The 26,221-nt window shown below is 52.8% G+C and overlaps 2 protein-coding genes across 5 annotated transcripts in view; one reads left to right on the top strand and one right to left on the bottom strand.

Annotated features, from left to right (window-relative positions):
* The first annotated feature begins 7,969 nt into the window (after positions 1-7,969).
* Positions 7,970-10,748, top strand: TMEM191C (transmembrane protein 191C). 4 transcript variants are annotated; one of them, XM_032271321.1, is made up of 10 exons: positions 7,970-8,344; positions 8,627-8,750; positions 8,875-8,925; positions 9,075-9,152; positions 9,444-9,500; positions 9,599-9,658; positions 9,785-9,849; positions 9,926-9,998; positions 10,111-10,151; positions 10,233-10,562. In XM_032271321.1, the coding sequence occupies exons 1-10, from the start codon at positions 8,190-8,192 to the stop codon at positions 10,435-10,437; spliced, it is 909 nt and encodes a 302-aa protein (XP_032127212.1). In that variant the 5' UTR covers positions 7,970-8,189; the 3' UTR covers positions 10,438-10,562. The 4 variants fall into 4 exon arrangements, with proteins under 4 accessions (XP_032127212.1, XP_032127211.1, XP_032127210.1 ...); XM_032271320.1 differs by having other exon boundaries at positions 9,599-9,849; XM_032271319.1 differs by having other exon boundaries at positions 7,973-8,344; positions 9,926-10,151; positions 10,233-10,748.
* Positions 10,749-14,558: 3,810 nt separating this feature from the next.
* The window catches only part of PI4KA (phosphatidylinositol 4-kinase alpha), a 149,790-nt gene continuing 138,127 nt past the window's right edge, over positions 14,559-26,221 (bottom strand). Inside the window, exons 44-55 of the mRNA XM_032271316.1 lie at positions 24,205-24,334; positions 23,338-23,408; positions 21,619-21,691; positions 21,448-21,518; positions 19,382-19,491; positions 18,812-18,916; positions 18,603-18,728; positions 18,111-18,231; positions 17,460-17,619; positions 16,698-16,787; positions 16,084-16,167; positions 14,559-14,971 (exon numbers count right to left, since the gene is read on the bottom strand). Of these exons, the coding sequence (XP_032127207.1) occupies positions 14,920-14,971; positions 16,084-16,167; positions 16,698-16,787; positions 17,460-17,619; positions 18,111-18,231; positions 18,603-18,728; positions 18,812-18,916; positions 19,382-19,491; positions 21,448-21,518; positions 21,619-21,691; positions 23,338-23,408; positions 24,205-24,334 (1,193 nt within the window). The 3' untranslated portion in view covers positions 14,559-14,919. The remainder of the gene's footprint in view (positions 14,972-16,083; positions 16,168-16,697; positions 16,788-17,459; positions 17,620-18,110; positions 18,232-18,602; positions 18,729-18,811; positions 18,917-19,381; positions 19,492-21,447; positions 21,519-21,618; positions 21,692-23,337; positions 23,409-24,204; positions 24,335-26,221) is intronic.

Genomic DNA, 26,221 nt, shown 5'->3' with positions numbered 1-26,221 from the left:
TGGCGCGATCTCGGCTCACTGCAACCTCCGCCTCCTGGGTTCAGGCAATTCTCCTGCCTCAGCCTCCTGAGTAGCTGGGATTACAGGCACGCGTCACCATGCCCAGCTAATTTTTTGTATTTTTAGTAGAGACGGGGTTTCACCGTGTTGACCAGGATGGTCTCGATCTCTTGACCTTGTGATCCACCCGCCTCGGCCTCCCACAGTGCTGGGATTACAGGCTTGAGCCACCGCGCCCGGCCGATTTTTTTTTTTTTTATATGGACTTTCACTCTTTTTCCCCAGGCTAGAGTGCAATGGCGTAATCTTGGCTCACTGCAACCTCCGGCTCCTGGGTGATTCTCCTGGCACAACCTCCCTGGTGGCTGGGATTTACAGGTACCTGCCACCAGCCTTTCTAATTTTTGTATTTTTAGTAGATATGGGTTTTTGGGTTTTCACCATGTTGGCCAGGCTGGTCTCAAACTCCTGACCTCAGGTGATCTGCATATCTCAGCCTCCCAAAGTGCTGGAATTACAGGTGTGATGCACCACATCCAGCCTACTAAGTTTTTTTTAATTAGCTGAGTGTGGGCCCGGCGCAGTGGCTCATGCCTGTAATCCCAGCACTTCGGGAGGTCAAGGTCAGTGGATTGCCTGAGCTCAAGAGTTCTCGACCAGCCTGGGCAACACAGTGAAATCCCATCTCTTCTAAAAATACAAAAAATTAGCCAGAGGCGAAGGTTGCAGTGAGCCAAGATTGCGCCACTGCACTCCAGACTGGGCAACAGAGTGAGACTCTGTCTCAAAAAGAAAAAAAATTAGCTGGGTGTGATTGAGGCTGGGTATGGTGGCTCATGCCACCCCACCCCAGTCACCTGGTTGCTGCATAGTGTCACATTCAGAGGAGTACAATATAGTCACTAGTAATCCTTTGCTAGTAATATGAACATCCAGTAATTCTTTTTTTTTTTTTTTAATTTAAAGATGGGGTTTCACCATGATGGCCAGGCTGGTCTTGAACTCCTGACCTCAGGTGACCCACCCACCTCGGCCTCCCAAAGTGCTAGGATTACAGGCGTGAGCCACCACGCCCGACCCCATCCAGTAATTCTTTGCTGCGTAACAGGCCTTGTGCTTGAAAGGTTCTTCAGACCATGCCTGGGTGCTCTTGCCCAGCTGCGGTCGTCCCAGGGCTGGCTGGCGGCTGTGGGGTTTGCTGGCATTGCTGCTGGTTGGTGCTGCTGTCAGTCCCAGCTACTCGGGAGGCTGAGGGGACAGCTTGGTCCCAGGAGGTTAAGGCTATCTCACCAAAAAAAAAAAAAAAAAAAAAATTAAAAAAAAAAAGGGTGAGAGGGCTACAAGGTCTCCGAGGTCCAGGTTCTGGAGGCCCACAAAGTCTCTTTTGCATCATCTTGTTTGTCAGCGCAAGATCCTGAACTGGGGAAACAGGCTCCCCCTACTGGTGGCGAGAACTGTAGACAATTCGTGGTGGTTTTGAGTCCACTATAGGTAACCAAAGTACCTTCAGTCTTGCCTGTGTTTCTCAACATTAGTGAAAGGGACCCGGTGCTTGGTTATAGCAGGTTTCCTAAATTCTCCTTCCAACCTGCAGAGTTTTAGTCTGCAGAGCGCCCTCTCCTGGTGCACAGCATGCATGACCCTTGTTCCCATCCCTGGTGGGTGCTCATGTCTCCTCCATTGTTTTTGTTTTTTTTTTTTTTTTTTTAGAGATGGGGTTTCACTGGCCGGGTGTGGTGGCTCACGCCTGTGATCCAAGCGCTTTGGAGGCTAAGGCAGGCGGATCACCTGAGGTCGGAGTTCAAGACCAGCCTGACCAACATGGTGAAACCCCGTCTTTTTATAAAAAAAGAAAAGAAAGAAAAAAGAAATACAAAAAAAAAAAAAAAGAGATGGGTTTCACCATGTTGGCCAGGCTGATCTCGAACTCCTGACCTCAGGTGATTCACCCACCTCGGACTCCCGAAGTGCTGGGATTACAGGCATGAGCCACTGTGCCCGTCCATACCTCCTCCATTCTGATCCCATCCTCCTGGTCCTACCAACACCCTGTACTCACCCTGTGTATTTAGTTTATATAAATGTTAATGCCTGGCTGGGCATGGTGGCTCATGCCTGTAATGCTAGCACTTTGGGAGGCTGAGGCAGGCAGATCATTTGAGGTCAGGAGTTTGAGACCAGCCTGACCAACATGGTGAAATCCAGTCTCTACTGAAAATACAAAAATTAGCTAGGTGTGGTGGCAGGCACCTGTAATCCTAGCTACTCAGGAGACTAAGGCAGGAGAATTGCTTGAACCTGGGAGCCGGAGGTTGCAGTGAGCCGAGATCATACCATTGAACTCCAGTCTGGGCAATAGAGCAAGACTCTGTCTCAAAATAAATAATAAATACAAAAAAAATATGGAATATGTGGGAAATCCTGGGGCCACCTTGAGAAAGAACAAAAACCATAGAGGGAGAGGGGCAAAGGAGTCTAATGGGGCAACCCCCAGCATGAAGACATTTTGTTGTTGTTAAGACAGAGTCTTGCTGTGACGCCCAGGCTGAAATGCAGTGGCACGATCTTGGCTCACTGTAATCTCCACCTCCTGGGTTCAAGCAATTCTCGTGCTTCAGACTCTTGAGTAGCTGGGATTACAGGTGCGCATCACCACACCTGGCTGATTTTTTTTTCTTTTTTAGTAGAGACAGAGTTTTGCCATGTTGGCCAAACTGGTCTTGAACTCCTGACCTCAAGTGATTCACCTGCCTCAGCCTCCCAAAGTGCTGGGATTATAGGTGTGAGCCACAGCATCTGGTCAATTTAAAAATTTTTTATTATTTTAGAGATGGGGGTCTCACTATATTTCCCAGGCTGGACTTGAACTCCAGACCTCAAGAGATCCTTCTGCTTTACCCTCCTGAGTATCTAGGACTTCAGGCATGTACCACTGCACTCAGCAACATCTAATTTTATTTTCCCTCTTATCACAAGCCACTTTTTTCAGCACAAGTTGTCATGTGGTCCTAGGACCATCTCAAATCCTCCTTGCCCCATAGTTTGGTGTTGGTTCTATTCCCATGTGCTGTTGGCTGCCTTAGGAAAGAGCATTTGTGCCCATGAGAGGTGGGAGCTCCCAGGTCCCTAAAGAGACGCACAAGATACAGCATATTGACTTGCTCTTTTAGGTCCCTCATGGTTACAAGGTGGCTAGAGCAGTTCCAGGCATCACCTACAAACCCAGTAGGCAACAAAGACAGTGTTGCTCCCATCGTCTCCTTCTGCAGAAACAAAAACCTCCCAGAAGCCCCCAGCCAAGTTTCCCTTGAGTTTCAGAGGCAGAATTCCACAAGGGAAGTAAGATATCCATGACTGGTTTAGGTCAGTCCTGCTTTACACCTGGGGCTAGGAGAGGATGGGCCTGGCTTCCCAGAAGAGCAAGATTCTTGCAAAGAAATAAACTAAGGGGCTTGTATTAGCAAGAAGGGAGAGAGCGAGCAGCTTTAAGAGGTTGGTAGGTGGCTGGGTGCAGCGGCTCATGCCTGTAATCCCAGCACTTTGGGAAGCCGAGGCAGGTTGATCACCTGAGGTAAGGAGTTCAAGAGCAGCCTGACCAACATGGTGAAACCCGTCTTTACTAAAATACAAGTTATCCAGGTGTGGTAGCAGGTGCCTGTAGTCTCAGCTACTTGGGAGGCTGAAGCAGAAGAATCGCTTGAACCCAGGAGGCAGAGGTTGCAGTGAGCCAAGATCATGCCACGGCACTCCAGCCTGGGTGATGGAGTGAGATTCTCTCTCCAAAAAAAAACAAAAAAACCAAAAAACCCAGGTTGGTAGACAATCAACTGGGCATACAGATTCTTCAAGCTTTCCTACTACATTTTTTTTTTTTTTTTTGAGACAGAGTTTCACTCTGTTGCCCAGGCTGGAGTGCAATGGGACGATCTCGGCTCACTGCAACCTCTGCCTCCTGGGTTCAAGCGATTCTTCTGCCTCAGCCTCCAATAGCTGGGATTACAAGCACACGCCACCACCATACTCAGCTAATTTTGTATTTTTAGTAGAGACAGGGTTGCACTATGTTGGTCTGGCTGGTCTTGAACTCCTGACCTCAGGCGATCCATGCACCTTGGCCTCCCAAAGTGCTGGGATTACAGGCGTGAGCCACTGTGCTTGGATCCTTACTACTACATTTTTTTTTTTTTTTTTTTTGAGATGGAGCCTCCGTCTGTCAGCCAGGCTGGAGTGCAATGGCATGGTCTCCACTCACTATAGCCTCCATCTCCCAGGTTCAAGCAATTCTCCTGCCTCAGCCTCCCAAGTAGCTGGAATTACAGGCACCTGCCACCATGCTCAGTTGATTTTTGGATTTTTAGTAGAGACAGGGTTTCACTATGTTGACAAGGCTGGTCTCGAACTCCTGGCTTTGTGATCAGCCCGCCTTGGCCTCCCAAAGTACTGGGATTACAGGCATGAGACACTGTGCCCGGCCTCTACTTCTTAACAGGCTGAGAGGCAGTAGGATCACTTGAGCCCTGAAGTGTGAGGCTGCAGTGAGCTTTGATAGTGCCACTGCACTCCAGGCAGGGTGACAGCAAGACCCTGACTCTAAAGAAAAGGAAAGAGAGAAAAACAGCATACACTACTAATACTTCCAGTTTGCTATAATGTTTACGTTGGACTTTATCAGGCTAGAGAGTCCTTTTATCTCTCCCCTACCCTTTTTTTTTTTTTTTTTTTTTTTTTTCCCGAAACGGAGTCTCGCTCTGTCTCCCAGGTTGGAGTGCAGTGGCTCGATCTGGGCACACTACAACCTCCACCTCCCGGGTTCAAGCAATTCTTCTGCCTCAGCCTCCTGAGTAGCTGGGATTACAGGTGGGTGCCACCACGCCTGGTTATTTTTATTTATTTATTTATTTTTAGTAGAGACGGGGTCTCAACATGTTGGTCAGGCTGGTCTCAAACTCCTGACTTCATGATCTGCCCACCTCGGCCTCCCAAAGTGCTGGGATTACAGGCGTGAGTCACCATGCTCGGCCTATCTCTCCCTTTCTTTTTTTTTTTTAAGACGGGATTTCACCATGTTGGTCAGGCTGGTCTTGAACTCCCAACCTCAGGTGATCTGCCCGCCTTGGCCTCCAAAGTGCTTGGATTACAGGCATGAGCCACCACGCCCGGCCTATCTCTCCCTTTTGTAAGAGCTTTTAGAATTGTCAATAGATGGTGAACTGTATCATATTTTCCGCGTCTATTGAAGTGCCCCACTGAGTTGGTGGAGTTCTTCCCTGCTTGCCCATATGGTGAACAACACTGACTTTCTGATGTTGAACAATCCCTGGAATAAACTCTGCTTGGTTTCCATCAATTTTCTTTTTGTTTCTCTTTAGATTTTGTAATTTATTTTGGATTTTTGCATCCAAGTCCATACTTGTAACTAGACAAAGGCAGATTTTAAAAGGGCAAGTTGGGAGGCTGAGGTGGAAGGTTCACTCGAGCCTGAGAGATTGAGGCTGCAGCGAGCCTTGATTTCGCCACTGCACTCCAACCTGGGTGACAGAGCAAGACCCTGTCTCTAAAAAATAATAAAAGGATGAGTTCACCTACAGTCTCACCAAACAATGGAAGAGCTTATCTTCCTCTTGAAGCAGGAGCAGCTGTACAAAAGGCCTCTCAAACACCGAACTGGGAAGGAAGGGGTGATTTATTCGGCTGGGAGTAGGTGGTATGGTCACCTAACAGCCACACTTGTCTAAGGAAGGACACCTCTACCTTTATATAGGCTCCCAACTCTAGATATTCATGTGACAGGGTCTTGGGTTTACAGTTTTAGAAAGTACATGTGAGGGGGTCGTGATGGATGAAGTAAGTGTGGGGGTTTGAGCAAGATTGAATGGGAACAATAGAGGGCGTTTCTCCATATAGCCCCACCCTTAAGATCGCCTGAGGACCTTAAAGGGGGGGGTTTAATCTTTAACCTCCAGACCACTGACCTCATGCCTGCTATGTCTCAACTTTTACTTCCTCCTTTGAGACAAGAGACAGGAAGAGGGGTTTCTTTCCTCATTCTTGTTTCCTTTACAGATCTTGCTCATGTATTTTTTTTTTTTTTGGAGATGGAGTTTCGCTCTTGTTACCCAGGCTGGAGTGCAATGGCACGATCTCGGCTCACCGCAACCTCTGCCTCCTGGGTTCAAGCAATTCTCCTGCCTCAGCCTCCTGAGTAGCTGGGACTACAGGCACGTGCCACCATGCCCAGCTAATTTTTTGTAGTTTTAGTAGAGACGGGGTTTCACCATATTGACCAGGATGGTCTCGATCTCTTGACTTCGTGATCCACCCGCCTCAGCCTCCCAAAGTGCTGGGATTACAGGCTTGAGCCACCGCGCCCGGCTTTTTTTTTTTTTGAGACCGAGTTTCGCTCTTGTTACCCAGGCTGGAGTGCAATGGCACGATCTCGGCTCACCACAACCTCCGCCCCCTGGGTTCAGGCAATTCTCCTGCCTCAGCCTCCTGAGTAGCTGGGATTACAGGCACCCGCCACCATGCCCAGCCAATGTTTTGTATTTTTGGTAGAGACGGGGTTTCACCATGTTGACCAGAATGGTCTCGATCTCTTGACCTCGTGATCCACCCGCCTCGGCCTCCCAAAGTGCTGGGATTACAGGCGTGAGCCGCCGTGCCGGGCCTTGCTCGTGTATTTTTATAATTTTAGTTACCTGAACATAAATGCTAAATCAGTTTCCACTTTTTCACTAGACATCCTCATAGCTCTAGGCACAGGCACGCCACAGAATAACCAAACGCATCACATGATTTCAACCATTACAATTGTTTCCTTTTTTTGTGGTTACTGTAACCACTTCAGTGAACCATTTAATGGCATAATGTGTTTAAATTTTTTTTTTTCCTTCCTGGATAAGTTCCCAGGAGAGGGATAATTGGGTCAAAAGATATGAACATATTTATGGATCCTAGTATTTATTTATTTATTTATTTTTTTGAGACAGAGTCTCGCTCTTGTTACCCAGGCTGGAGTGCAATGGCGCGATCTCGGCTCACCGCAACCTCCGCCTCCTGGGTTCAGGCAATTCTCCTGCCTCAGCCTCCTGAGTAGCTGGGATTACAGGCACGCGCCACCATGCCCAGCTAATTTTTTGTAGTTTTAGTAGAGACGGGGTTTCACCATGTTGACCAGGATGGTCTCGATCTCTTGACCTCGTGATCCACCCGCCTCGGCCTCCCAAAGTGCTGGGATTACAGGCGTGAGCCACCGCGCCCGGCCTCCTAGTATTTATTTATAAGTCTTTTCCACACGAGATCGATCAGTTTGCAAGTGCCATCCGCCATGTGGGGGAACCAAACTTGCCTGCATTCGGTATCAGTTTTTTTTTTTTTTGAGACAGATTCTTGCTGAGATGGTACAGTGGCACCATCTCAACTCACTGCAACCTCTGCCTCCCGGGTTCAAGCGATTCTCCCGCCTCAGCCTCCTGAGTAGCTGGGACTACAGGTGCACGCCACCAAGCCCAACTAATTTTTGTATTTTGGTATAAATGGGGTTTCACCACGTTGGCTAGGATAGTCTCGATCTCTTGACCTAGTGATCCGCCTGCCTCGGCCTCCCAAAGTGCTGGGATTACAGGCGTGAGCCACTGTGTCCGGCCCCAGTATTAGTATTTTATTAACCCTTCGTTGATCCAATTGCGGCTCTTTGACACATTTTCTTTCTTTTTTTTTTTTTTTTGAGACAGAGTTTCACTCATGTTACCCAGGCTGGAGTGCAATGGCGCGATCTCGGCTCACCGCAACCTCCGCCTCCTGGGTTCAGGCAATTCTCCTGCCTCAGCCTCCTGAGTAGCTGGGATTACAGGCACGCACCACCATGCCCAGCTAATGTTTTGTATTTTTAGTAGAGACGGGGTTTCACCATGTTGACCAGGATGGTCTCGATCTCTTGACCTCGTGATCCACCCGCCTCGGCCTCCCAAAGTGCTGGGATTACAGGCTTGAGCCACCGCGCCCGGCCCACATTTTCAACTAAGTGTGATCCGGCCAGTGTGAGCAGGGGCAGGTATGGGGCTGTGCTCGGGCTCCCTCTGCCGCCCATTGTGACGTAGCCCTCTTGGCGCCCCCTGCCGCCCATTGTGACGTCTGCCAGCAGGCTGGGTCCCCCAGGCGGCTGGCATTTAGGCACCGTCTCCACAGCCATGGCCGAGACTCAGGAGCTGCTGCTGCAGCTGCAGAAGGATAACCGAGATGGTCGCCTGCGGAAGCAGGAGCTAGAGAAGCTGATGCGCGGGCTCGAGGCCGAGAGCGAGAGCCTCAACCGGCGCCTGCAGGACCTGAGCGAGTGCGAGCGCAGGTGCGCGGGGAGCGCCGCTCTAGCGGGCGGGCTGGCGCGCTAGGGTCGGTCCCGCAGGCAGCGCTGCGAAGGGCTTCGCAGGGTACTAGGCCGGTCCGCCCAGACCCCCATCTCCGCTCTGCGCCCCTGGGAACGGGCGATCCACCCAGTGGATCCAGGTGGAGGATTTCGCTAGGGCTTTCCGGTCCCCGATCGTGAACTGCATCTGGTCCTTCCCGGCAACTGCGGGACCCTGAGCGACCCAGTCCGCCTTGTAGCGCCAATTTCAGTTTCGCTCTGCAGCCTGCTGCGCAGGCGAAGCCAGACAGCGCAGGCTCTGCCAAGGGAGGCCCAAGAGGCTGCGCGGGAGCGCGCAGAGCGGGTGCGCAGAAGGCTGGAGGAGGCGCAGCGCCACAAGGAGGACTTGGTGAGGAAGAACCCAGGAATGGGGCCGGAACCATGGTGGGGTGCGGCATGGCGGGGGTGATCCGGCGGTAGGGTGGGGTGGGACCGGCGGAGAGGCCAGCACCGCCCCAGGATCCTGTCCGCAGGAGCAGCGCAACCGGCAGCTGCAGGAGCAGTGGGAGGAGCTGTCGAGTCAGGTACGTGCAGGAGATGGGATGGCTTGTCTCTGGGTTCCTCTTGGAAGTCCTGCCCTGGTCCTCGCCCTTGTTACCTCCCTGTCCCTGTCCCCCACGACACCCGCTCCTCCAGAAGCCCGGTAAACCCTGTTTACAAGCCCCGCCCCTAGCTCTTCTACTACGGAGGGGAACAGCAGAGCCAGAAGCGCACGGAGCAGCAAATCGCAGCCCAATTGGTGACTCTGCAGGTGCTTGGGCGGGGTCCTGAGGTCTTGAGTAGGGGCGCAGTAGCCTGAGCCCGGCAGTGACCACCTGGGGGTCGCCTAACTGCAGGCCCTGAAGGGGTGGGCGGGGCGGGCGGTGATGTGGGCGGAGCACAGGGGCGGGGCCGCGACAACCTGGGGCGTCGCTTACTCCGGTCCTGAGAACGTGGGCGGGGTCATGATCGCCTCGGGGTGGGGCGCTGAGGGCCGGGGTCAGGGCCCGGAGGTGCAGCGGGGTGTCAGGCTCCGGGACTCCTGACATTCGTCTTTCTCAAGAATCAACTGGGGCTGGCGGAGACCAAGTACGCCTTGCAGGAGGAGAAGCTGCAGCAGGTGCGGCCAGAAGCGGGTTCTGTCGGAGGAGGGTCTGCTTTCGAGTGTGGGTGGGAGGGGCGTGTCACCCCGAGTCTAATCCGGGTGTCCACACGCAGGGCGCGCTGCAGACAGCGGAGGCCTGGGCCATATTCCAGGAGCAGACCATAGTCCTGCAGGTGCGGCTCCGCTCGGACGCCACGGTGCCTTCCGCCTCTCCTCCCCAAGACCTGCGGCGGCAGGTCTCTCAACCCGCCGCCAGGACGCCTCCCCGAGGCCTCAGTCCGCATTCTCACCCGCTCCAGGAGGTGCAGGTGAAGGTGATGGAGGCGGCGGAGGAGCTGGACGCCTGGCAGAGTGGCCAGGAACCGTAAGGGAGTTGGGCCTGCGGGCGCGGCGGGGCGCTGTGGGGCGGGCCGCGCTCCCACCTGCATGCGTTCCCGCAGGTGTGGCGGGCAGCTTTGCGGAGTGCAGTATAGCACCAAGTCGCTCATGGAGGAGGTGGCCCGGGCGGACCGAGTGAGCGCCCGTGCGGGCCTGGGCGGGGCGGGCTGGAGCAGGACAACCCTCTCCATCCCTCTTTGGGACCGCCTTCCCCTCCCGCTGGAAACCTACCCCCCTCTCCCCGCAGGAGATGCGGCTGTTCGGCGGCCCGCGCGCGCAGGCCATCAGGTGAACCCGGCGGAGGGCACGGCCGGGGTCTCCCAGTCCCCGCCCGAGCCGCCGCCCACCTACCCATCTGTTGCCCGGCAGGCGGTGCGTGCTGGGCGTGCTGCAGGTGCTCCTGACGCTGCCGCTTTTCTTCCTGGGGCTGTCGCTGCTCTACCAGCTGCTGTTGGACGCCGGCGCCGTCTCCGCGTGGCTCCGAAGCCTCACTTCGGAGACCACACTACGCCGCCTGCGCTACACGCTGTCTCCGCTGCTGGAACTGCGTGGGAACGGACTGCTGCCCACCTAAGCGCAGCGCCCCAGCCGCCCGCGTCTGTCTCTGGGTGGACTCTGGGGCACCTGGCTTTATTTCTAGTACACCCTTCTCCTGAGAGTGTAGACCAAGGTGGCCTGATAAACTCCTCAAAGGGATGAGGCTCGTGGATTTGTCATCTTCATGTCATGTAGGATCTTGACTTTTTTTTTAGCCTCAAAAGACTCCTTCCTTTCTTACAGCTCATGGATTTAAGATTCCCCCTCCCCAGTACTGTAAACAGCATTTTTAGTTTTTCAGGATATATAATTTGCCATATTGCCAGAAACTTGTACATGGCATTTGACCAACATGGAGAAACCCTGTCTCTATTAAAAATACAAAATTAGCCAGGTGTGGTGGTGCAGGCCAAACTTTTTCTTTGCCAATTTGACAAGCTGCCTTTTTCAAGTATTGTGATTTGAAATTGTGTCTACCATTTTATAACACGTTGATCCTGATTTTTCAGTGATCTCCTTTCCTTCTGTTTATTTGGGAAGCCACTCTGTATTCTGGTATTCTTACTCCATGAACTCAGCTGATCACTGTCATCTTCCCCAAAACAACACCTTAAAGCATTTTATTTTTATTTTTTTGAGACAGAGTTTCGCTCTGTCGCCCAGGCTGGAGTGCAATGACATGTTCTCGGCTCACCGCAACCTCTGCCTCCCGCGTTCAACAATTCTCCTGCCTCAGCCTCCCAAGTAGCTAGGATTACAGGTGTGCACCACCATGCCAGCCTAATTTTTGTATTTTTTTTTTTTTTTTTTGAGACGGAGTTTCACTCTTGTTACCCAGGCTGGAGTGCAATGGCAAGATCTCGGCTCACCGCAACCTCCGCCTCCTGGGTTCAGGCAATTCTCCTGCCTCAGCCTCCTGAGTAGCTGGGATTACAGGCACGCGCCACCATGCCCAGCTAATTCTTTGTACTTTTAGTAGAGATTGGGTTTCACCATGTTGACCAGGATGGTCTCGATCTTTTGACCTTGTGATCCACCCGCCTCAGACTCCCAAAGTGCTGGGATTACAGGCGTGAGCCACCACACCTGGCTACCTTAAAGCATTTTAATGCTGGTCTTTCCCTCTGATCACATGTGCTTTTTTCTTCTTTTTTTTGAGATGGAGTCTAGCTCTGTTGTCCAGGCTGGAATGCAATGGCACGATCTTGGCTCACTGCAACCTCTGCTTCCTGGGTTCAAGCGATTCTTCTGCCTTAGCCTCCTGCATAGCTGGGATTACAGCCACTCGCCATCACACCTAGCTCATTTTTTATATTTTTGGTAGAGACAGGGTTTCACCATGTTGGCCAGGCTGGTCTCAAACTCCTGACCTCAAGTGATCCACCTGCCTCGGCATCCCAAAGTGCTGGGGTTGCAGGGGTGAGCAGCCATGCCCAGCCTTGCGTTTTTTTTTTTTGTTTTTTTTTTTAGATGAAGTTTCACTCTTGTTGCCCAGGCCAGAGTGCAATGATGTGATCTCAGCTCACCACCACCTCTGTCTCCTGGGTTCAGGTGATTCTCCTGCCTCAGCCTCCTAGCTGGGATTATAGGCCTGCACCACCACACCTGGCTAATTTTGTATTTTTAATAGAGACAGGGTTTCTCCATGTTGGTCAGGCTGGTCTCAAGCTCCTAGCCTCCAGTGATCCACCAGCCTCGGCTTCCCAAAGTGCTAGGATTACAGGTGTGAGTCACAATGCCTGGCCTTTTTTTTTTTTTTCTTTTTTTTTAAATAAGAGATGGGATCTCACTATATTGCCCAGCCTGGTGTCAAACTCTTGGACTCAAGTGATCCTCCTGCTTTGGCCTCCCAAAGTGCTGGGATTACAGCTGAGCCACCACACCTGGTCCACATGTGCTATTTTTTGTTTAGTATTTTAGTTCCACTGTTCTTGACATTTTTTCAGGTATCTTACTGTTATTTATAATTTCCACTGTGGCCAGAGAACACCCTCTGCACGATTTTAATTCTATCTCAGTATTATGACCCAGCACATAACTTGTAATGAACATTGAGAAGAAAGTGTATTGCTGCTGTTGACAGTGTTTTATAAATACCCAGCAGGTCCAGGTGGGTAACAGGCTTGTTCACGTCTCCTGTGTTTACTTTCTTGCTGGTGACTCTGTCAACTGCTTATTGTGAAATGCTCCATAAATACCCATACACGTGATGATTATGGATGCCAGTCTTTTTCCATCTGTTTATTTTTATCCTAGGTCTATGTCTTCATTTGTGAAGTGCTTTGGTTATCATCAGCACATAATTGGGTCTCACTTCTTCAATTGATGTTTACAATTCCTGGCTTCTAAATTGAGGTGGTGAGTCTATTATGTTTCTCTTCTGCCTTCTTTTGGATTAGTATCTTTTAAAACTTTTTTTTTTTTCTTTTTTTCTCCCCCTCCCTGCTGCTCAAAACTCCTTTTTTTTTTAAATAGACGGGGTTTCACCATGTTGGTTAGGCTGGTCTTGAACTCCCGACCTCAGGTGATCTGCCCACCTTGGCCTCCAAAGTGCTTGGATTACATGCGTGAGCCACCGCGCCTGGCCTAAAACTCCTTTTAACTTATACATTGACTCGTAGTTTTTATTGAGAGCCTCACTGTGCCACCCAGGCTGGAGTGCAATGGCATAATCTTGGGCTCACCGCAACCTCCACCTCCTTGGCTCAAGTGATCCTCCCACCTCAGCTTCCCAAGTAGCTGGGATTACAGACTTGTGCCAGCATGCCTGGCTAATTTTTGTATTTTTTGTAGAGATGGGGTCTCACCATGGTGCTCAGGCTGGTCTCAAACTGCTGGACTTCGGCAATCCACCTGCCTCAGCCTCCCAAAGTGCTGGGATTATACAGGTGAGCCACTGTGCCCAGCCTATATTTATTTTTATTTGTACTGCCCAGTACTCAGGTGTGCTTCCTAAAGCTAAATATTTGTGTTTTTCAACTCTGGAAATCCCATTAGAAGTTGATTGAGGCTGGGTGCCATGGCTCATGCCTGTAATCCTAGCACTTTGGGAGGTCAAGGCAAAGTGCGTGGATCAAGTGATTCTCCTGCCTCAGCCTCCAAAAGTTTGAGACCAGCCTCACGAACATGGAGAAACCCCTTCTCTAACAAAAGTACAAAAATTAGTTGGGTGTGGTGTTGTGTGGCTGTAATCCCAGCTCCTTGGAAGGCTAAGGCAGGAGAATCTCTTCAACCCAGGAAACAGGTTGCAGGGAGCCATGATCGCGCCACTGCACTCCAGCCTGGGCGACAGAGAGAGGCCATCTTAAAAAAAAAAAAAAGAAAAAAGTTGATTGAAGCGTTTGAAGCTTCTCATTCAACTTCTTGTTCAACTCTTTTTTAAAATTTGAGCCCATCGCCCAGGCTGGAGTACAGTGGTACAACCACAGCTCACTGCAGCCTTGCTCTTGGGCTCAAGTGGTCCTCCCATCTTATCGTCCTGAGTAGCTGGGACTAGAGGCATACACCACCATGTGGCTAATTTTAACATTTTTTGTAGAGACAGGGTCGTCATTGCTGCTTAGGCTGGCCTTGAACTCCTGGGCTCAAGCAATCCTCCTGCTTTGCCGAAGTGCTGGGATTACGAGCCACTCCGCTTGGCTTTCCTTTCCTTCCCGCTCCATTTTCAGTCCTTTCACTGTTCTTCCTGGTTACCGATTTTCTCTTCTTACCTGCTGTGTAGGCAATCTTTTGGAGTTTCTCATGTGTTTCAGATCTATCTGCTTCAGATGCAGGGCCTAGGTGAGTGGGAGGAAACACTTGCTGGGTCTAGTCACACAAAGATTGTGGAATCCCAGAGCACACCACTTGAAAATGAGAACGAGGGAAAGACTAGAGCAGTGGGAGGATGCTGTGGAGAGCCACTGACGGGCCCCCATCACGGCCCTGAGGGAGACAGCTTTGGAGCAGGTGGAGAGCAGTCAGGAAAAAGTGTGTGTTTTTGTATACCTGTGCCATGGTGAGGAGATTGTGGGAATTTCATGCCTGTTAAGCCACAACGCGTGCTCCTGGGTCCCAGCCTATGAGTGCAGGCAACACTGGGCTTCCTTCTCTAGGGCAAATCCAGGAACCACCCATTGGCTGAAGGTGCACTTAAGATTTGACATGAAACCTCGCAAATTCCAACGTGACACTATTTTGGGTTTTTATTTTGTTGACGTTGGTTAAATCTTCCATCATTTTTTTATACACAAGAAAATACTTCATGTACCTATGAAATAAGACAGGCAGGGAATATGTCCAGTGCAAACAGAGGACTCACACCTGTGCATAAACAGCACCATCCAATGATTGTCGCTGCAGTCCACTGGGTTACCAAGGCTGCGCCACCCACGCACTGCTCTAGGGGGCGCCGCCAGGCTCTTCGGGCTGTAGGTCTCTTCTCCACTGCATGTGGCGGCAGGGTGGGGAGGTCAGGGGCTCCATGATTGTGGGGCAGCTTCAAGGGTACACAGGGCAGAGGGCCTAGGAGGTCCCCTCCTCAGTAGGGAATGTCGTTTTGATAGTACTGGATCATGTCATAGGTCCGGCTCCTGAAAGGCCAAGGGAGAGTATTTACTCACTTGAGCCGGACCTATGACATGATCCAGTACTCCTTTGAGGAGCCAGTGAGGTCTGGGGTCCCTCCGCGACAGGGGTCCCTCCCCGATAGGGAGCCCTCCCTGCCCAATCAGCCCCTCGCATGGCTGCCCAGCACCTGAAGCCTTCCCCACCCAGGGACCACATCTACTCCAACCCAGAGGCCTCTGAGGCCACCTCATGCTCCCCAGCCAAAGTGCTTCCATCTGTGGAGCCGTGACATGCCCTCGGGCCCCTTGGCTTGTCCTGGCCAGATGCCCCCAAGGTGTCTGTGTGCTCTCCTCGCATCCCTGGAGAGCCCCTTGTCGCCCTGCCCTGGCTGCCTGGTTTCTCTGCTTCTGCTTAGCAAGAACTCCTTTTGTGCCCAGCTTCCACACTGCCCTTGTTAGGGCACTGGACCCACACGCACCTGGGGGCAGTCTCAGCTTCCTTTCAGGCTCTTCCAGCAGTTTCCCACACAGATGGCCACACTCTGGGGGCCCCATATGCCCCTTGTGGCCTCACCAGCCCCACATCTGTAGGTGCCCCCTTTGGGGATGGCTCTGTTTCCCCATGCCCACCTGCTGGGATCGCCATCGTCCCTGTGTTCAGGCCGGACCCCTTAAAGCCACTTCCGACTCCCACATCACGGAGCCTATCAGCTCAGCGCTCTGTCTTTGGACCCTGAGCCAGCTCTCCCCAGGGCCCCCTGCACCCATCCCCTCCTGCCACACGGGTGACCAGCAGCCTGAGGCAGGCACATGGAAGGAGTGGGGTCTGATTTCTCAGCCCTCCTGGGAGGAGGGAGGCCTGATACCAAACTTATTTCTGCTCCTCCTGGCCCTGTGCCCCCACTGCTCCCTCGGCTTCACAAGACCTGCCCAGGTGGGCTCGACCTCTGGCACACCACGGCCCCCTAAGCCAGCACCTCACTGCTCCTCAAGAACTCTTGTCAAGGCTTGAGTCTCCACAAGAGGGGCAGCTTGGGGACGGCAGCATCCTTATCGCCTGGTGTAGGCCAGGCCCTGCAGGTGCACGGTGGCCGCTGGGGGGGTGAAGGCAGGAGGGTGAAGGGTGAAGGACTTGCCTGTTGCTGAGGAAGCAGCTCTGGATGACCTTCATGATGAAATTTGCAGCCTCACGCTCGGTCATGTTGGGGCTAAACCTGTGCCTGGGGGAGAGGCTGTGTCAGGATTGCCGCAGGCCAGGCCAGGCTGGGCCGTGCTTCCTCCCTGGCCCAGTGGGAGGAAGGTCTTCCCTGGGGACGGACTTCAGCTGAGAGCCATGCCCTGGAAATGTACCTCTGGGGTCCACATGTTAGAAGATGGGTGCTGTGAAGGCCATGCCTGGCCTATTGTGGGCTCTGTCCCCTTCCCAGCATCACCCGAGTGGCCCCATGGCATTAGGGGAATAAGCATTGGGGAGCTAAGCTACTGCAGCCCTGGACCTTAGGGCCAAGGGCGGGTGGGTGTAGCATCTTTGACATAATAGAGGCCTCTGGGTGGGTTCTTGGTGTGGCCAGCACAGGCCCCTCACAGGTGTGGTCTACGGGCAGAACCTCACCCAGGAGCCCTGTCTGCTCTGAGGTTCCAAGGAGATGACAACCAGTGACAATTACACAAAAGGTTCCAATCTTGGATGGAGCCTCAGCTAATGGACAACTGTCCCCCAGATGGCCTGCGTGTCCACCAAGGAACCTACTTCAAGAGCTTGATTGTCTGGCCGCGAAAACAGGGCAGGCCCGTATCCAGCATGAGAGTGACCAGGGAGACTACCGCGTCCATGTAGGGCCTGGGGAGAGAGAGGAGGGGGTGGTGGACTGAGGCCAGCCTAGGCAGGGGGCATGGCTGATGCCAACAGCCTCAGGTTTGGGCTCCTGCCAGCCCCTCCCCTGCCACACCTTCCACATCCTCCCGAGGTAGCTTTCCATCTGCTGCCCTCTGTAATCTGTGCGGCCCAGGCAGGGGCTGCCCACGTGCACTCCGGACAGGCTGAGTGCCCCGCCCTGGGCCCCCACATAAGGCTGCTGGCCATGGCTTCTGCACCTAGATGGGATACAGACTCCCTGACCTGCTTTCCCCGCAGGGCAGTGGGGTCAACTCCGGTTGGATTGTGGCCTTGGCCAAGTAACCTGTAGATGAAACTGGAATAAAGGCCATCTCTGGCATGCAGGCTGCCAGGTGGCAGGTACTCAGGCTTTGGTGACAGGGTGGATGGGAGGCCAGAAAGAGGGAACCCATGGCTGAAGGTGTGGGCAGGATCCTGGAAAAGGTGGCAAGAATTGGATGCCCAGAGCAAGAATTTACTGGCACAGGTGGGCAGACAGAGGTGACTGACGGGCAGACCTAGGTCAGCAGCCGGCCGCTAGCAACTCCCTCACTCTCTGGAACCTGATCCTAAAGGGGGCCTCATAACACTCCCAATACTCCCTCCTCCCTAACCCTGGCCCTCACCCAGGCTCACCGCACAGCCAGGTAGCCGCGGACACACATCTCCATGAACCACTTAAAGGGTGTGGCCTCCATCTTGCCCCCCATGATCATCACCATCTCGTCCGTCAGCTTGATGTCAGGTTCCCAGCCAAGATTGCCACCTGGCGAGCTTTCAAACATGAAGCCAAAGTCTGCAAAACCCCAAAGAGCTGCCTGTGACTGGGCCAGGAGCCAGGGTGGGCAGGGACATGTGCTCTGTTCTCAGGAGTGGAAAAGGACTCTGTGACAGCAGCATCCCCCCACCCACAACAGGAAGGTTGTGTTTTCCTGGGGACAGTGATGGGATGGGTGGTGGAGCAGGAAGCTCAGGAAGAGAGGGGAAGTGGAGTCAGGAGCCAGGCTGGGGCACCAAGACTGTATGAGCCCCACTCCGCCTGGCTCCAGCTTCCGACTCAGAACTCTGGTTGCTCTCGTCCCAGCTCCTTGGGGCTGGGGCCGGGGCCAGGCACCCTCTACAGCAGAACAGCTTGGGGGGTGACAGCTCGGACCTCAGAGCTGGATTCTGACATTCCTGGCAGGGTGGTCCTGGGCATGCCTGCTCCCCTCTGTGGGGTGGGGATCCCTATCCTCCCCTGGGTGCCAGGGGTGAGGGGAAAGGAGGGTGGCGCTGTGGCTGGCTGACCGATATGGATGATATGGCCCTTCTTGTCCAGCATGATGTTGCCGTTGTGTCTGTCCTTGATCTGCAGCAGGAACAGCAGGAGGCTGTAGGCGGCCATGCTTCGGATAAAGTTGTAGCGGGCCTGTGTAGAGCGTGCCCTGGGCTCACAAAAGCGCTGGGGCCTGTGGGCACTCTCCCTGGTCCCACGCCCAGGATCCCCGGGCCTCTGGGCATTCTCCCTGGCTCTGTGCCCCCACTGTGGAGGCAGAGCCTGAATCAGCAAGTCAGTCAGTGACAGGGGCTGTCTGTGGATGTGGATGCAGGTGCTTCCTCCCACACCCAGAACTTAGCTTTCTCCTGGGGAGTCTAGCTCTACATTCTTTTGACTCCCAAAGTGGCTTACAGGTGCCCTGGCTTTAACCCCTAATGAAGGACGATTCAGGAGAGCAGGGTGCAGGTGGCTGGGGTGGGGTGGCGTGCACACGATCTCTGGGCTGCGGCCGCCCTGGCTACCTGCTGGAAGGCCAGGGTGGACTCGTCCCCGTACTGGCGTGTGAAGTAGTCGTACATGCCGAAGTCTGTCTGGCGGCCCAGCTGGTCCCGGGAGGTACAGTCAGGGATGCACTCAATCACCCCGCACTAGGGAGGAAAGGCCAGTCCTGAGGCCCGCCAGGTGCAAGGTGTCTAGGAGTGCCCTACTGGGCTCCACTCAAGAAACTTACCCCAGGGGCAGTGGCCACCACGCGGTAGGGAAAAACAAAGAGGTCCAGGCCGACCAGCTGGAAGATGTTCTTGAAGAGGTCGATGATCTGCAGGGCCAGCATGTCCTGGGAAGCCGGGAGGTGCAGGATGTGGTCAGTTGGCCTCCTTGTACCCCAGTAGTTCTTCTGGCTCATCCAGGGCAGAAGCCAAGCACCCAGACATGGAGTGAGGCAGGGAGGCCACAGCAGAGCAAGAGTCTGGAAGGCCTTGCTTCCTGCTCACCAGGGACTAGACTCAGGCTGCTGGGACCACCAGGCCCTGGGGCTGAGCTGTGTGGTGGGGTGTGTGAGATAGGGCACCCAACCCCTTGGCAGTTCCCTTAGGTGGGCACTGGAGGGACAGCCGGGAGAAGGGCTGGAAGGAGAGGCCTCTGGGTTTTGCAAGAGTCCTATTTACCCCATGGCATGTGAACCATATAAAAGGAGGCAAAAATTCACATTTCTACATATGAGATTGGACTCTGGCGGGCCTGGAGCTTTGGGAAGCAGCAAGCCCAGCCCTGAAGCCTGCCCCAGGCCTGACCCCACTACCTGTCGGCAGTCATCCCCCACTTTGAAGATGGCTGCCTGCCAGGAGATCTTCTGGCCGTCGGCCTCCTGCGCGCCGCACTCATCCTCGGAGTCTGAGCGGCACCGCAGACCTGTCCTCGGGGAGAGAGGCTGCTATTAGCCTGTGGGCAGTGAGAAGCCCTCTGAGGGGGCCAGGGGTGAATCTTCGTACATGTCTGAAAGGTACCCCAGCAATCTTGGGGATCACTTCTTCAAAGCCCCAAGGGTGCCAAGAATGGGCCCAGTAGGGCCCAAGGAAAGCCCTGGAACAGCAGGTGGAATCCAGGGTCAAGGTCAGAACATTTCGGCTTAAATGGAACTAAAAACAGAGCCCCATTTCATCTGCAGTGAGGACCCAGGTGTGCCTGGGTCAGCGTGGGGCTGTGAGCTGGGGGAGCAGGAGGAATGTGTCTGTACAATGGGGTCCTGGGACGGCTCGGGGCCAGTGTGCAAACATGGCCATGGAAGGTAGGTCCCTGCAACGGGTGGCAGCCCCCTCTCCACAGCTGGCCACACTGTACTTGAAGAATGTCTCCTTAAAATTCACGTTCACCCCAAACCCTAGAATGTGTCCTTATTTGGAAATAGGGTCTCACAGATGTAACCAGTTATGAGAAGGTCACAGTGGGTTAGGACAGGCCCTAATCCGATGACTGGTGTCCTTCAAGGGAGATCACCATGTGAAGATGGAGGTGGAGATGGGAGTGGTGCATCTGCATGCCAAGGTGCACCCAGGACTGCTGGCAAAACCATCAGAAGCTGAGGAGGTGAGGAAGGACCTGCCCAGAGCCTTCAGAAGGGGCACGGCCCCAATGACACCATGATGGCAGACTCCAGCCTCCAGAACTGAGATCATCTGTACAGCAGCCCCGGGAAACTAACACCCCCCAATGGCCCCAGGCCCCTCAGCTCAGGAAGGAGCCTCCTGGAGTATTGTAGGGGGGAGATCCTATAAGCGCTGAGGCAGGAGCAAAAGGCCTCAGTCTATTTCCATATAAATAATGAAGACGAAAGTAACTAGAAATATAACCGTAGTAGTTATTAGTTATTCATATGGGATCTTAGTTATTCATAGGTGATCTTAATTCCTTTACTAATGCCTATCAGGTCGGAAGTGTGAACCTGGGGTCACATTGTGAAATGAATGACACTAAGGCAAGATGCTCTAAGCCCTCTGTCACACCCGCGTTAAGGGCTGCTGGAGGGTGCCTCGGCTGTGCGGCAGCGCTAGTGCTGTGAAAGCGCCCGCTGTTTAGCCAGCAAGGGAAGGAGGTGTCCAAAATGGCCGTCGCCTTCCTGGGGAAGTTTGGAAAAAACTGTGCTTCTCCAAGCTCTTGTGGTAAGGTAACTCAATAAAAGTGAGAGCATCCCGGCATTCGGGGCCACTGCTGGTCTCCGAGATTTGGGTAGCAGTGGACCCCTGGGCCCAAACTCTCTTCTCTCTATCTCTGTGTCTTGTGTCTTTTATTTCCACAATTTCTTGTCTCCGCACCAGCCGGGAGCGGCTCACAGAACCCTGTAGGGCTGGACCCTATAGAGTATTCCAGCTGACTTGCGACAGACTGACCTCTAGGGGTGGCACATATGTCACTGCACTCTGAACGAGAGCAAACGATGGACAGACGTCATTTTTTTTTTTTTTTTTTTTTTTTTTGAGACGGAGTTTCACTCATGTTACCCAGGCTGGAGTGCAATGGCGCGATCTCGGCTCACCGCAACCTCCGCCTCCTGGGTTCAGGCAATTCTCCTGCCTCAGCCTCCTGAGTAGCTGGGATTACAGGCATGCACCACCATGCCCAGCTAATGTTTTGTATTTTTAGTAGAGACGGGGTTTCACCATGTTGACCAGGATGGTCTCGATCTCTTGACCTCGTGATCCACCCGCCTTTGCCTCCCAAAGTGCTGGGATTACAGGCTTGAGCCACCGCGCCCGGCCAGACGTCATTTTTTAAGGAGAGCTGGTACTAAATTAAACACATGCCAAAAGACACTGGCATTAGCAAGGAAAAGCACTGAGCTCCCAAACAAAACCAAGGTTCTTTACTGACCTTCTTTTTCAAGTTCACTAACTCCACATCGCTTCACCTTGAACTTGGCCAGATATGGGGCTTTTGCAGCACTGAAAACAACAAAAACAATGTGGCACCCATGATGCAGCTGAGAAAAACTCCACACGAGGGTGCTATGGAAGTGGGGGATGGGCAGGGTGAGGTGCCCACCTCTGCATCGGGGTCCCAGACTTGTAGTCGATGTCCAGCACGATGGCCTCGGGGTTGCTGGGCAGGTAGCAGCCTGTGCAGGGACAGAGGCAGTCACAGGGAGTGCACATCTGACCACAGGTGAGGCCAGTATCAGTTTCCAACATGGATATTACGTGCCAAGTCCACCCTGTAGGCACGCCCCACCCCTGTGGAGGGGCCTCTGGTCTTTGTCCACGGCACTACTAACTTACTATTCTGTGGCTGCTAAGGGTCCATCCTCCCTGACTGACTTCCAGCCATAAACCAATGAGTCTGCACCTTCTGGGAAACGCTCTTCCTGGAGGAGCACTGAGCCCTGCCCTCACGGATGCAGCCCTACTGCTCCTGAGGATGTATGTGAGCCTGCCTGCCTCCACCTGCCCGAGCAGCCCTCTGAACAGTCCTCCATTCTTGGAGTCCCCTTTCTTTTTTTGTGGGGGATGGAGTCTTGCTCTGTCACCCAGGCTGGAGTGCAGTGGTGCGATCTTGGCTCACTGCAACCTCCACCTCCTGGGTTCAAGTGATCCACCTGCCCTGGCCTCCCAAAGTGCTGGGATTACAAGTGTGAGCTACTGTGCCCTGCCCAGGCTCCCCTTTCTCAGTGAGTGCTCAGTAAACACGTGAAATAGGACAAGGGAAAGCCTGTTTCTGGCCAAGGAACTGCCAGTCCCCAAGGGGGACGTGGGTTTCTTGAGCCTGAGAGGTGGGCTTTGAGGGGAGCCAAGCTTGGCCTTGCTGTGGGGTGCAGTGAGAGTGGGGTATGTCATCTCCTCCTCTTCCTCACCCGCTTTTCTACCTGCTCCAGGCTGTGGCTCATACTCAGGCCCCTCTGTACTCTTCTGCTAGAGGCCTGCTGGCATCCCTGATCTCTGAGGCAAGACTCAGCCAACACAATCTGGAGCCGGAGGTGGGGACTTGTGTGCATCCTCCTTTCAGTACGATGCTTTCAGCTCTTTCTGCCCTTCCTCAGCAGTTGTAGCCTTCCTGATGTGGGGACAGAGTCCCCACACTCATGTCCTGCCCTCTCTGAGAAGCCGAGCTGTTGTGTAAGCTCAACACAATGTACTGGGAAGAAATGGTTAAACCGGAGCCCTGCAGGGCATTCCACAGCTGAGACCAGCTGCTGTGAACATCTGCACAGGATGCCAGGGTTTGGAAGACAAGTTTGGGCCAATTGTTAGAAATGGAGAGGGCTGCCTGGTGAAGTCTGGATTTCCATCTTCTCTTGAAAAGCTTAATCACACTGGGCTTGAATTCCCATGTGGCCACGGCCACAGGTGCCTAGGAGCAGCTTCCCATGGGAGGTGGGGGGCTGATGGGTCCCAGCACACCTGGGCTGTCCCACACTGGGTCTGCCATCCCCTCATCTATGTGAGCTGCTCCTATAATGCTGGAGCCCAGGAACCCTCTTCTAGAGTAACAGCTACTGAGGTCAGTATCTTAGCTTCCAGAAAAACAGCAGGTAGCAAGGAAGATGAAGGGCACCCACTGATAAGTAGCTCCCTCTCACTAAAGGCAGATCCCAGGGAGGCGCTGGGGTAATGGGGCACCAGGCACCCGTGGTCCCAAGCAGGTATGGGGCTAGACAAGCTACTGTGTCTATATCCCGGAGTGCCTGGAAAGGGGCAGCAGCCTCCACACCCTGCTGCCCACCAGCAGGAAGGGGCTGGTCTGAGCCTCCAGAGGCCACCTGCTTACCCGGCTGCACCTTCACTTCAGACAGGGCTGACAGACAAGCCTTCTTTCTCTCATCGCCTTTAGGGTAGGGCCTGAGAAACAGGAAAGAAATGCTTACTTTGCCTCCTGAAGAAACTGGCTGCTGGGGAACAGCCCAGGGTCCCGCCTGCCTGGATTGCCCTCTCCTCTCCTCCCAGCACTGGCTGCTCCTAGTGCAGCCAGGCGCCACTTGCAGTGATTCTTGCCCTGCCCTGCATTCCTCATGGAGAATCCCCAACATCCCCTGAGGGGCTGTTTTCTGGCGGGGCTCTTCCCCTGCTGTGTGGAGGTGTGTGTGGGTGTCAGAGGCACACATGGGTGGAGCTCTGGCTCCCACACTGGCTGTTATTTACTTGCTGGGCAGGCCCCTTAGATTTCCTGCCTTAGGGTGAGGATGGGCACAGTGTGGGCGGAGGGGGGAATATCAGCCTGCCACCTGCTGACACCCAGGAAACTCCCATCTTTTTTTTGAGACGGAGTTTTGCTCTTGTTGCCCAGGCTGGAGTGCAGCGGTGTGATCTCGGCTCACCACAACCTCTATCTCCTGGGTTCAAGCGATGCTCCTGCCTCAGCCTCCTGAGTAGCTGGGACTACAGGTGGGTGCCACCATGCCCAGCTAATTTTTGTACTTTTAGTAGAGATGGCGTTTCACCATGTTGGCCAGGCTGGTCTTGAACTCCTGAACTCGTGATCTGCCCACCTCGGCCTTACAAAGTGCTGAGATTACAGATGTGAGCCACCGCACACAGCCAGGCATGGGCATTTTTAAAGCTTCCCAGGCAATTCTGTTAAGCTGCAGGGACTGGAACAAGATATCCCAGAAGGCGGTTTCTGAAGCACTGCACTTACTTGATGATAGCTGAAACGTTGGTGATCTTGTTAAAGAAATCAAACTCCCGCTGGTAAAAGTCCTTTGCTGGGCCTGACAAGGAGCCTGTGATCTCCTCTACTAACTGCTCCAGGAGGTCGCCGATGTCAGCTGCCAAGGAAACAAAAAGGCTGTCTCTGTGGCTGTGGCAGAGGCCCCTCAGGAACAGCTAGACTGGCGGTGCCCAGAATGTGCTCTGCAGGCTCGGTGAGACCACAACACCTGCCATATGCCCCTTTTGCCGTGTTGACACAGCCGATGCTGGTGGGAAAAGCTGCTGGCACCTGAGCAGAGCTCAAGGCGGGCTGAGAGCACAAGTGTGTGTGGAATCCTCACTGCTACACATGCAGTAAGAAAAAATCTGGTGTCACTTATAAATGTTACAGGTGAAGCAATGAAAATTAATTTTTATTAAACTCTATTCTGAATACATTAAAAAAAAAATAGAGGCATGAAGTGGGCGGGGCTCTATTAAATAGTGACTCTCACTATTCAAATCCCAGGCTGAATTTGAATTCCTGGGCTCAAGAGATCCTCCCGTCTCAGTCATCTGAGTTGCTGGGACTACAGCTAGCAGGTGGGAATACAGGTGGACATCACCACACTCAGCTTTTAAAGTATCCTTTGTGATGAAGTGGGATGTGCATGAAGCACTCTTGCTGCATCTGAGGCAGGTGCTGTCCTGAGAAGCATCTTGAGCTTGTCTGATTTTGGAGCCTGGGCTAATCTTTTCCACAGACCTTTGTTTTTACTTGAAAAAATGACTGACAGACAAGATATAGTAGGCATGTAGCAAATGTTTTCCTGAAAATGAACAAAAAATGAATCTGTCTGCCACTCAAAGGAACAGCTAAAACTTTTTTTTTCGGAAAACTTGGATCTGCTGCTGTGAGCTCAACAGCTTCCATTAAAAAGCCTTTCTGATAATACCATCAGCATGTGAACAAATGATTTTTCCACACAGTATAAAGAAATGCATCAACATTTGAAAGACGTGCATAACTCACTGGCCTTTATTTTATAAATGCCCACTGGTTGATGTTATAAAAGCTTTCGTGGCTCCAGGTTGAGAAGTTCACTTTCAGATGCCACATTGCAATTAATCTTTTTTTTTTTTTTTCTTTTTTTGCCATCCACTTGCCTTGGCCTCCCAAAATGCTGGGATTACAGGCATGCGCCACCATGCCTGGCTGCAATGAACCTTTTAAGAAGCCAGGCTGAACTATAAAAAATTAAAAATTAGGCCGGGCGCGGTGGCTCAAGCGTGTAATCCCAGCACTTTGGGAGGCCGAGGCGGGTGGATCACAAGGTCAAGAGATCGAGACCATCCTGGTCAACATGGTGAAACCCCGTCTCTACTAAAACTACAAAAAATTAGCTGGGCATGGTGGCACGCGCCTGTAATCCCAGCTACTCAGGAGGCTGAGGCAGGAGAATTGCCTGAACCCAGGAGGCGGAGGTTGCGGTGAGCTGAGATTGGGCCATTGCACTCCAGCCTGGGTAACAAGAGCGAAACCCCGTCTCAAAAAAAAAAATAAATAAATAAAAAATAAAATAAATAAAAATTAGCTGGTTACAGTGGTGTGGACCTATAGTCTCAGCTACTTGAGAGGATGAGGCGGGAGGATTGCTTAGGCCTGGGTCGTCGAGAATGCAGTGAGCCGTGATTGTGCCACTGCACTCGGCCTGGAAGAGACAGACAGACTCTGTCTCTGAAAAAAGAAAACAAAAACTACCACTTGTCAAGTGTGGTGCAGTATCATAAAGCATATCCATAATGACCTGAAAGACTACTAACATACAACTTCCTTTTTTAACTACATGTCTTCGTGAGGCCGCATTTCCCACATTCACTGTCTTCTACAAAGCAATGCCACTATTCTAGCTCAGTTTTGAGTTTTCTGGGGAAAGTTATTTTATAAAAAAGATGTTATTTATGTTAACACTTTTTTGAAATTCTCAGTCTTAATTTCTAATCCTCGTTAACACTGACAGCTA

This window comes from Sapajus apella, unplaced genomic scaffold (genome assembly GCF_009761245.1).
Source record: "Sapajus apella isolate SASKATOON/1434 unplaced genomic scaffold, GSC_monkey_1.0 scaffold229, whole genome shotgun sequence".
NCBI lineage: Eukaryota > Metazoa > Chordata > Mammalia > Primates > Cebidae > Sapajus > Sapajus apella.
This window is presented reverse-complemented; position numbering and strand designations above follow the sequence as displayed.